This window comes from Xiphophorus maculatus, chromosome 11 (genome assembly GCF_002775205.1).
Source record: "Xiphophorus maculatus strain JP 163 A chromosome 11, X_maculatus-5.0-male, whole genome shotgun sequence".
NCBI classification, from domain to species: domain Eukaryota; kingdom Metazoa; phylum Chordata; class Actinopteri; order Cyprinodontiformes; family Poeciliidae; genus Xiphophorus; species Xiphophorus maculatus.
The window spans coordinates 19,817,066-19,828,275 of record NC_036453.1 but is presented as its reverse complement, the minus strand read 5'-3'; the positions used below and the strand labels follow the sequence as shown (position 1 = coordinate 19,828,275).

Sequence of the window (11,210 nt, the reverse complement as noted above, 5' to 3'; positions counted from 1 at the left end):
TCATCATTCATATAAAGCTACAGCTTTAAAACGACAAGTCTGTATATCTTACCTCATCCTTGGCTTGGAACAGAAACTCTTTCCCATCTGCTAGCCTGCAGACACATGAAACAGGAAAAATGACTGTTGCACTCATTTATTGATACCAACAGGTGGAGTAAAGTTAAATATTTGCTTTAAATTATTTTATCCTCACCTGAGCTTGAATACATGTTTCCTCTTTTTATAGTCGTGGGCTACTTCACATACAGAGCCATCCAGAACAATGGGAACCTCTCCATGGTATGGAATGCCATTACTGGCACTCTTGCTATCTTTATAAAAACCCAGACTTCCTTTTCTAAGAACGCAGTACATGCTCTGCCACGATCTGTTGGAGCAAATTAGTCAGAGTAGTATGAACCAGTTGTTGACATAACAAAATAACTTAAAATAAAGTTATACATATATTTTACAGCCTTATTTGAGGAATTTATAATGAAGTGAAAGATACTGCAATTGCCACGGCAACAGGAGTGAAAACCAGCTTTTGACAACAAAGTTCACAAAATCTTAGAAATAAAAACTAAAGAGATTTTAAGAGTAGCGCACATCTGGTTCAGAAACTATGTTAAAAGGTTTACAAGTGTGGCGTCCCAAAAAGCTCTTTGTTCCGTTTTGATACAAATAAATTTAGTTCTGGAATAAATTAAGATCTGCTTATGTACTCGGTAATGAAGTGACTGAAAAAACTTGGATGTTTTGATTCAAACAGCTGATCAATCATTTATATAAAATTACACATAAAATATTAGATTCCTGTATGCACAAAAATATAGAAAATGAAGGAGCAAATTAACACTATTTTTAAAGCTGTGCTTAAAGTTACATATAACTTTAAGCACATATAAATTAACATGTCAACACCTAAATTTTACATGTTCACAGATAATGCTAAAGTGGTCTGTTCCTCCTTTTACAGCTCTCTTGTGTAATCGTAGTAAATCCACAATGAAAAAAAATGGAGATCTATTTTTAGGGTGTGTTTAGAATCTGAATTAGATTTCCAAGATGGACTGCTGCAAGCCAATGTTTGTCCCGACCCGAGTAATGTTCCAACTTTTTATGCTTTACTGAGAAGCTGCATGAATAAACAAATGTGCCGTTTCACTGGGTCAAGAAATTAAGAGCTTTGACTGTTGAGCTGTATTGTAAAACTAAGTATACATCAAGCTCCTATAGACATGGGCACATGTGTCTGTATTTTGTGATAGTTTAGTCTGCCTGAAGTGAATATTAGTGTTTAAATGTTATGTTTTTTTTATATGGATAAATTCTGTCAAAAAAAAAAAAAAACAGTAAATGATTTTGCACTATTTTTACAATATTCCTCCAACTCTAAAAGTTAGTCAAAAGCTGATGAACTGATAAACCTTTTTTATATTTATTAGTAAAAACTAGAACTAATTTTACACAGATTATAGAAACGTTTTTCATTACACAGATTAATTTCACAATAATTTTACCAATATTTTAATACTTTATGTGATTCAGTACTTTTTGATATTGATAATAACCAGATGGCTTCCCAAACTCTGAAAATAATTATATTTAAAATGAGGAGAAAAAAAGTTAATTTATATTAGAGTAATTATTACATTGTAAGTGTTGATATTATGCTTTATACCATTATTTGGCTTACTTTGTTAAATAGAGAGTTTGCAGAAGTAGTTAATTTGTTCTCTGTTCTGTCATTTTGTAAAAAATAATAATAATAAGAGTACACCTTTCATTACTTTGCATTTACTTTATTATTTGTAATAGCATATCACAAAAATTGTCTTTGAAAAAGTGTAAGAACTTTAAAAAAGATCCACAACCATTAGAATGTGTGTGGTCCAAGTCCCATCAAATGAAATAATAAGTGCCCTTCAGCTAATTAATTTTTTCCCCAGTATGTAAACAAGTCACCACTCTCTTATCACCAAATTCCTACCTGGTAGCTGCCTTTTTGTTGTGGGACTCCATTTCCTGTTTTCGGCAGAGGATGCCCTCCATGGCTTCTGGCTCGGAGTCGGCACCGCCTCTGCTCGGTAACGTGGCAGACGGCTCGAGGCGAGAGGACGCCAGGCCGCTGTCTCTACCGGGTCCATTAACCGAATCGGACTCTGAGCCCTGTGGTTAAAACCAGACCAAAGTGGTAATGCTGGAAATACCAGAAAAAGACCAAGGGAGCAGCAAAGCAGCCGTTCACAGCCAAACACAAAAAGCCATAATGATGCTTGCTTTAACACACTGCATGATAAACTGAGGTACTGAACACGGGGTCCACTGGATTCATGGAATCACACATTACACAAGAGGTAACACTACATTATAACTGTGAGACAAACTGTACAACTTAGCTACTCACAAAGGAAACATACAAGAAGCACTGACCAGCATAAGCTAAACATCCTAAATACGTTTTTGGGGGAAAAAAATGATAATTCAAATTATAACCTACTAAGTAAAACCTCAGTAAGTTTAATTCCACTTTTCCTTACAATCTTTAAAAAACAAAGAAAAAAAATTTAGAAAACTGAGAAATCTGCCAATTTCAGATTCATCAGGCCTGCTGGTTTAAAAAAATAAAAAATAAATGAATAATAATAATAAAAAAAAAAATTATTAATTTCCTGGAAGACCTCGCAACACTGTGTGTTACTGCATAAAGACGACTCGAAGGCAACAGAGAGATCTAGGAAGCTACTTAGAAGGAAACACGTTTTTAAAGAGACGGTAAGTCGTGTCTGCAGCCCATTCAGACTGTGAGAAAGTGAGGAAGTGTAAGATATCAGGAAGGCTGAATGGAGATGCTTTGTTTTATCCTTTCGAGTATCTATATCCTACCTACACAGAGACTGCTGTTTTAGTAATAACAGCCACTGAAGCCAAAATAAAACTTCAGCAATTTAATTAACTTCCATTTGTCTTAAAATTATGTTGAAAACTTGTTTTCCAATGACTGCTCTCTTATCAGTGCCTCTCGTTTGATATATCGATAGTTAACAGCAGAATATTTTAAAATTTTGTTATAACTTGTTTTATTAGAGTTCTGAAAATAAGTAGGAAAATTCTTGTTTTCAACTAAACAAAAATAAATCTCTGCTAAGCAAACTAATCTTTGAAGTTTGCTACTTTTTTTTACCAAATGAAACACACAAAAACAGAAAATATGACTTAATTTAAAAATATGCAACTTCAACAGTATTGAAACTAAGAAGGCTCTTATTCATCTCTTTTCCATCATTAAAACTATTCACTATTCAAAGCTTTAACTCCTTTAAGCAAGATACACACTCAGAAGTAAACATACAGACACTACCACAAGCCACATAGAAAAATACCACTGAACAGCTGTAATAACCACCACATTTACTCTGCCCCACATTTAGAGACTCCCGTCCTGGTCAATACAAGCACATACACAGCAGCCGCAAACCGCAACATCAGATCCATGAAAACACCCTGTCCATGAATGTGCATCATGCCTTTTTTTTTTTTTTGCAGCAATGGGACTCATTAATGAAGCTGTGTGGTTCATTAATAAATAAAGCAGTGGATGTAAAGAAGCAATGGTTTCTTAAAAGAAGTACTGCCGCTGACCAGGAGCTGAGTGGAGGTTGTCAAGAAGGTAAGGGGGCGTTTGGGAGGGAGAGCAACAACAAAGCTGACCATGGCTCATTACTCACACGCTCCTGCTGTTTGGGCTTACACACACGTTTAGGCTCTGATTTCTTTCCCACTGACAACGGCAGCGATAAAGACTGCTGGTAAGAATGCAATGAGAAATTGTTAAGGAGTCCGTCGCTGGCAGACACTTGAATGTTAGTTCGGGGCTTGAACTTTTTAGTTTAACAAAAATGCCAACACACCAGAGTCAACAGCCATGATCAAAATGAAAACATATCCAGGTCACTCTGTGATGCTTTTGATCAGACAATGAAAAAAAAATTGAACTACATGTATATAAGACTGCACGGTTTTCTTCCCAGGCCCCTCTCCTTCTCCGTAAAAGATAAAATTGTAATTGTTTTTTTTTCCATTTTTTCTGGCCATGTTGCTCCAGTAAATACAATATATTAATTCTAGCTATTTTCTTTAGATAACTGCATTATTCAAAATGCAGTGAAAAAAAAGCTTTTTCACATTTTGGAGCATTACAACCATATAGTGCAATGTAATTTCCTGGGATCTTTAGTAATAGACTGAGCGAGTGGTGAATAACTGTAAAGTGGAAGCAAAATACAAAACGGATTTTAGGTAAAAATCTGAAAGGTGTGGCAAGCAATTGTCCTCAGCCTTTTCCAAACTTTGCAGAATCACATTTTCCTGCAATTACAGTTGCAAACCATTTAGGTTACTCCTCTAGCTTCCCATATCTATACTTGAATTTTGCTGCATTCTTTGAAAAACAGCTTAGTCTCAGTTTGGATGGAGAGATTCTGAACACTGATTTCAGGCTTGCCACATATTCTCACATGGAAATGGGTCAGGATTTGTAATAGGTTTGATATAAACCAGTCTATTATAGCTCTGGTGTGTTTATGTTTTTAAGGTGGGAAAAGATTTCTGACAGCATGTTACCGCCGCCACCATGTTTCATTGTGGGTCTAAAATCCCAGTACAATACATTGAAACTTAAGATTCTAATCTAACTTTTGCCAATTTTTCTATGTTAAATTAAGATTCAACACTTTGTTATATGCCATATAAAGATGAGACACCGTTCACGGCGGTATGACAACCAAAGACAAACAATGAGAAATACGTTTCATATGAAATGATTTTGAATCAATGGAGTTGGAATAAAATTGGATTATTTTGACTCTGCTTGGTCAAATTTTGCATATTAATAGTAATTTTAAATGACTTATTAAAAATTGAAAACACATTTCAATAACCCACTCGAATCATAAATAAATACAACATGAAATGAGGCCAACAGCATGGGAAAAAACACGACAACGTTGGACAAGGCAAACTTGTCTCACCTGAGACGTGTCATTATCGCTGTGCACTCCATTTACTGACACCGATTGATTAAGTGTCGTCTGGTCCAGACTTGTTCTGTGTTTAAAAGACAGATGAATGTCGTGTGAACGGAAAAACAGGTTTGATTTTGCTGTCTGCTCTTTCAAACATCTCCTACCTTGCTGCTGAATCATGTGGCTGACTATGTGGCTCAGACGGCACCACCTCTTCTACAGGCGGAGGAGTAGGAGGTCGCCGTGCTCTCTCTTCTTCTTCTCGCCTCCTCTGCATTTCATGCTCCTCCAGCTGGAGAAAAAGACGACTCAAACTTTAATTGGCTGTCTTAAAGGAGGTTAGTAACATCCTGAATCTGTCAGACCACTTCCCAGAATTGCTAAACATTTTAATAAGAAAATCTTTCAGAAAGACCAGACTGAGTTGGCACCCTGACTTCAGAGGGAAAGCGATCATTGTACTTACTGTGGTAAGTTTTTCGAGCTGCACAAAGCGTTCTTCCCAAGCTGCAGCGAGTTTCTCGAAGGCTTCGTGGCGCTTAATGAGGCTCTCAACCTCATCAACGTTAGCACCAAGCTCCGCCGCTCGGACAAGAGGTTCTTGCCCTGCCAGCCATGACTCTGCCACGTTGGCGTCTCGTCCAAACTGCAGCACCTCCAGCACTAAACCAAATGCAAACACCAAGTTAAGTGCAAGAATAACAAATACAAATAAATCATGAAATGTCCTAAGAGTCATAATATAAGTTATTAGAGCTTGCTTCACAATCTTGGTAAGAAGACATTCAAAATAGTAGGACTGTGGTAACTCATTTAAGATGGAAATAGTGGTGTTGGAAAGAAACAAAAATGAAGTAAATTAAAAATGGACTGATCTCTTAGCGGTATTAGTCGAATGCATGCAAGTAGGCCTACTTTTCCAAAAGGTATCTTAATAAAATAGCTACCATTGCAGCATTATGTCATTTAATAATAAATTATATGACTTCCTTATAAATCTATGACTACACCGTACAACCATTTTTCCCCAATGAATATGAAATGATGCTCTGTGTTCTTTCTTTCTAATAGCCCTCCAGCCTAAACCTTCCCATTTGCATATCTTCCTTTTTAAACCTGTACCTACATGCTTTTCTGTTGCCACATCACAGTTACAGTAGATGATGTAATTAATATACCAATATAATAACCTTTTGTTTCGGGACAAGATACTCTTTGAATTTTAATTTGTATCTAGACTATTTAATAATGTAGTATTCTAAATTTCCATTGAAATGAAATTCCTATGCCTACCAATTTGTAAATGGTCCATCTTCTCCTGCCACTTGCTGTTGATCTCATCTCTTTTTTCCTGGAGCTGAGCCATTTTCTCTCGGATCTGTAGACAAAAGGAGCATTCAGTAAACAGGGTACTGAGCTGTATGGTATGAAGACACTAAAATCTGGTTATTGTGTTCCCTCTGAAATAGTTTTCCTTGAATCGTAGCCAAATACCTCGTCAGATGCATAATGGTTCTTGTTGATGAGGTCATTTCCCATCTTGGTGCAGGCAGTGAAACTGTCTGCTCTGGTCTCAATCTCCGATTTGATGCCCTTATGATTGACGATGACTAACTCAGCAGATGATACATCCCTTAAATGAAGCAAACAAGAGAGTTGGTGTTATTATCAGAGTTGGGTAGCGCCGACTTAGATTTATTGATGTAATAAAAATACTTTTAGGAGTATTTTTTACAATGCTGAACTTTTTACTTTTACTTGAGTAATTTTATTATGATATATCGCTACTCTTTAGTTGAGTAAAATGTCTGGATACTTTATACACTATTAGTAATTTCCTAAAATAAAGAACAAGCTTGTTTTAACCAAAAATTCACCAGACACAGACTCATAGTTTTTCAAAAGTTTTTTACTGAAAGAAATTGTTCTGGAATTTTTTTTTCCTTTCGCCTAATTTTGTTATTTTGCAACCATGTTATGAATTATTTTCCTTTCGGTCTTTAAAATGCCAAAATTTCCACATAAGTTGCGGCTGAAATATGACTGACCTCTGACCTGGGTCTTTTGAAGTGAAGACTTAAGACATACATCTTCAACATGACTTACTACTCAATAGTGTGATATTTATTTTAATTGTCTGTTTACTTTATTCTACCATCTCTTGTGTTTTATCTCTTTCACTCCTCGTGTTTTATACGTTTTATCTTATTTTGCACAATGTAAAGCACTTTGGATAACTTGGTGGTTATTGTAAATAGCTTTAAAAATAAATGTATTCATTTATCACTTTGTATTTTGGTCTTTTTGATTATATAATTTGTAAGTATTAAACGACTGTTTCGATCAGTAACTCAGTACCTGAGTAGGCTTTTTACCAAATACTTGTTTACCCTTACTTGAGAAATTTCTTAGAAGCTACTTTTCACTTTTACTAGAGTAAAAATATGTTAAAGTGGTGCTACTCTTACTTGAGAATAATTTTTGGCTACTCTACCCACTTCTGGTTTTTATATAAGCCATTCCAGTTAGTGGTAAATACTCCGTTTACCTCGGACTTTCATGCGCGTCGATCTGCACGTTGATGCCGTCCATCCAGAGCATGAGGTCTCGCACCATGTTCAAGAAGCGGAACTTCTCCACTGTGTCCAGCAGGAGGAGCCTGCGGGCTTTGCCGGCCTCCAGCAGCCCTTGCCAGGCAGTCGTCACGGCCGTTTCACTCTTTTGAATGTCATCTGCTTTTTCACCAGCATAGGCCTTCTGCAGACGTGCTGCATCATCCTGCACTTGGTTCACCTTGGAGTTAAAAGAGGAAGAGAAGGCCTTCTGTGTTTTGATCTGAAGCCGCTTTCGAAATCTAACAAGAAATCTTTTCACTCACTTGTCCGCTGAGGGCCTGGATGTCATTTTCAAAAGTGTTGTGCTGTCTGTGGAGATGCTGGACCGTGTTTAGATCCCGGCCAAGGTCTGAAGGCACCACCTCCTTCTTCTCCTTGATACGTCCAAGCACCTCCATAGCATCTTGATGGAACCTGTGCAGCTCATAGGAGGCGGCTAACATTTGCGTGCGTGTGTCAATAAGCTCTAGCAGGTCAGCCCAGGCCTCATTTAGACCGTCCTTCCATTCTGCCACGCTGGCGTTCTCAGGGTGACCGGACTCGATGAGGTCATCTGCTAATGCGTTCACGCCGTCTACACGCTCCTGGCCAATGGTGCTGGTGTCACGAGCAAACTCACGAAACTTGTCCCTCAGCATCTGTGGGAAAAAAAAGAAAAAACAGAAATCGGGGCAACATAATTAATTCAGCTGAATTTCCCAGAGCTTTCACATCTTCAATTGGAGAAAAAAGACCCACCGTGACATGTTCATAGTCTTGTCCCAGTTCATGGGAGCCGGCGACCACCTCCCTCTCAGCGATCCATTGCTCCAAGTCATCTACCTCTCGCTTCAGCTGGGTCAGCCGCAGCCGTTCCTGAAGACGCACACGGCGCTCCTCTGCCAGGTCTTTGAGGCCGGCGTACAGCTTGTCTACCTGGGCTTGTCGCAAGGTGATTCTTTCACTGTTCAATTGAGATTAGGAATCAAATGTGTTAGTTATTAAATGACAACTACTTCTTCAGGTTGAAGACTAAGATGTGCTTCCGGACCTCTCTGGGTGCTCACTGGTGACCATGAGACGACTGCTGTTGGCCAGCTGGTGGATGGTCTGGGCGTAGTCCTCCAGGGCCTGTTCTAGGATCTGGTGTTTCTTGACCATTGCCAGAGCACTTTGCTCATCCTGGGTAGCAAACATGAATGATTATATTTCCTAAATACACAGGATTAACAACAATCTGTTCATCTTTGTCTCAAGTTTACCTTTGCTTTTTCCTCCGACATCATGTGCAGCTCCTGCTCCCCCATCCAGGCTTCTGCTTCAGCCGCATCAGCATAGAACTGCTGTGCGCGATTGGCCTCTATCAGACGGTCGTGACGCTTGTCCGTCTCTGCGATCAGCTGGTCCCAGAGATCCCTGAGCTCAACGAGGCGTTCCTTCAGCAGTGACTGCCTGTCGCCGTCCACCTGGCTCTGAGCCTCACCTCGACGGTGGATGTCATCGATGCGAGGTTGGTGGCCCTGGATCTCTTTCTGCAACGTCTGTTTCACAACCAGTTCTGACATTATTTCTACTGGAAGGATGTTTCTTGCATAGTTTCTATTTCCATTCTTTTCCAGAGAGACATTTCTAGATATTTCCAGAAGTTGACATCATTCTGGACTTTTGAGTATTGTGGTAAAAGGTTGGCCGTTTATGGTATCTGGACCCATTTAGATGATGTCTGCTTTAAAATCACTTAGATCTGTCAAATCTAAGAATCTGTCAAAATATCAGGAATGCCTTTAGATTTTATATCATATATTTTTAAGCCAAGGGTGTCACAACATAATTATTAAATTTCTTGCTGAAAACTAAAGCATAAAAAAACTGTACCTGGTTCTTTTTGATCAACAGCTGCACAGTTGGCAAGTCTTTTCCATGATCTGTGGAAGATGCCAGAGGCATCCGTTCTTTTACCCAAAGCTGCAAATTGAATAGAAATAAAACCTCAGCAGGACAAAAATAAAACTCAAAACTCATCTATTAACTCCACTGAGTTGCTAGTGCTCACAATTTCATCTTCCAAGTCTCTGTTGAACTGATGTGCTTCTTTAGAGGCCAGCAGCTGCTGTCTCCTCAGGTTAAGAGGGTCTTGGAGGCCAGAAAAACTGTCAATGACTCGCTTCTGCTGCCCGTCTACCTCAGCCAACCCTGCATCCTCCTGGGACAGAGCAACAGCCTGACTTTGTAGGGACTGCACCTCTTTCTCTCTGACCTCCATCTGATGCTCCAACATCTACACAGGGGAAAGATTAAAAAAAAAAAAGAGAAAAAAAAAGGTAAAACATCTTCATTTGCATCAGATCAAATATTTTTGGCCCAACTTATTTCTGCTATTTTTTAAAATGGAAAAATAAAAACATTCAGAGCATTGCAGCTTATTTTGATTTCTACCTGGTGCTTTTTAAGGAGGATGTTGACGCTGGTCAAATCTTTTCCGTAGTCGTCACTGTGCAGCTGGGTCTCGATGTTTTTCAGCCAGTCATCCAGAGCGGAGCAGCTCTGTGTAAATATCTCTGCTCTGTGGGCTTCAAACAAGCACTGGTCCTTGGTCCGGGTCGTGCTCTCCAGCTCCTCCCACTGACGCTGCAGGTCCTCCAACGTCTGCTGGACCACCGGCTTCAGCTCAGGCTTCTCCGCCACCAGTGCTTGACCCTCCTTTTAGAAAAACAATTTACTTACAAATAAGAGCTGGTAAACTATTACCAAGTTCAAAGAAGGGGGAATAAAACTTAAGGTTAATTTAAGAGGGTGTGTTTTCTGTGTTTACACACCTTATCAATCTTATCCAGCCAGTCTTTGTTGGAGGCCAGCTCTGCCATGAAGGCCTGGTGTTTCTGCCATTTGCTGTGAAGATTTCGAGCTTCATCATAAGTCATGTCCTGTGCTGTTAGCATCTTCTCGTTGATCCACAAAGTCAGCTATGGAGGAGTAGCAATATGGAAAAACATTACAAAGAGACACTATATATCACAACACAAGGTCACTTATTCAAATTCCTTCTTTAAATGACTTTACACATTAATTTGTTTAAGTGCTTAACTTCATTACCTCTTGCCCATCTTGCAGGAAGCGCTGAAGTTCACAGTTATCTTTAAGCTTTGAAAGCAGTTCATTTGCAGCCTCCTTATTTTTACAATGTCTGGAAAAAAAAAACAAGCATAAGACAGAATTTTCAACTCTAAACACATCAGAAAAAAAATCTGAATTTTTCCCTTATCTTTTGCTCCAGCTCTGACCTTTCCTGGATTGAATCAACTTTTTCTTGAATTTTATCTGCGTTTGCATTGGAGTCATTAATAAGGCGCCGTCCAGCCTCCACCACACCCGTTATCTTCTCCTCGCTGGCCTCTGTGGTGGTGAGAAAATCCTCGTGCTTCTTAATGGCCTCCTCTGCAGCCTGAAGATTGGTGGGCATCTCTGTGTGGGACAACACGTACTCCTACAGAGACACAAAAGCAGCACTCGCATTTCAGTTTCCCAAAAAGGCTGCATTTTTCTAAAAGCTATGAAGGAACATAACCCTATAAACTGACCGTCTCTAGTAGCGATCTTTAAGCTGTGC

The 11,210-nt window shown here is 39.0% G+C and overlaps 1 protein-coding gene across 5 annotated transcripts in view; it reads right to left on the bottom strand.

Annotated features, from left to right (window-relative positions):
- The window catches only part of LOC102229236 (spectrin beta chain, non-erythrocytic 1-like), a 56,608-nt gene that overhangs the window by 4,004 nt on the left and 41,394 nt on the right, over positions 1-11,210 (bottom strand). For 2 of the 5 annotated variants that reach the window (XM_014470210.2, XM_023342786.1), the window contains 20 exons: positions 10,885-11,087; positions 10,697-10,787; positions 10,420-10,566; positions 10,040-10,303; positions 9,657-9,881; positions 9,479-9,568; positions 8,866-9,144; positions 8,655-8,785; positions 8,363-8,567; positions 7,888-8,262; positions 7,558-7,802; positions 6,504-6,642; positions 6,303-6,387; positions 5,476-5,672; positions 5,174-5,301; positions 5,016-5,091; positions 3,714-3,791; positions 1,976-2,154; positions 197-370; positions 53-95 (listed from right to left, as the gene is read on the bottom strand). In XM_014470210.2, coding sequence (XP_014325696.1) covers positions 53-95; positions 197-370; positions 1,976-2,154; positions 3,714-3,791; positions 5,016-5,091; positions 5,174-5,301; positions 5,476-5,672; positions 6,303-6,387; positions 6,504-6,642; positions 7,558-7,802; positions 7,888-8,262; positions 8,363-8,567; positions 8,655-8,785; positions 8,866-9,144; positions 9,479-9,568; positions 9,657-9,881; positions 10,040-10,303; positions 10,420-10,566; positions 10,697-10,787; positions 10,885-11,087 — 3,354 coding nt within the window. The remainder of the gene's footprint in view (positions 1-52; positions 96-196; positions 371-1,975; positions 2,155-3,713; positions 3,792-5,015; positions 5,092-5,173; positions 5,302-5,475; positions 5,673-6,302; positions 6,388-6,503; positions 6,643-7,557; positions 7,803-7,887; positions 8,263-8,362; positions 8,568-8,654; positions 8,786-8,865; positions 9,145-9,478; positions 9,569-9,656; positions 9,882-10,039; positions 10,304-10,419; positions 10,567-10,696; positions 10,788-10,884; positions 11,088-11,210) is intronic. The other 3 variants (XM_014470212.2, XM_023342787.1, XM_014470211.2) reach the window with 2 other exon arrangements.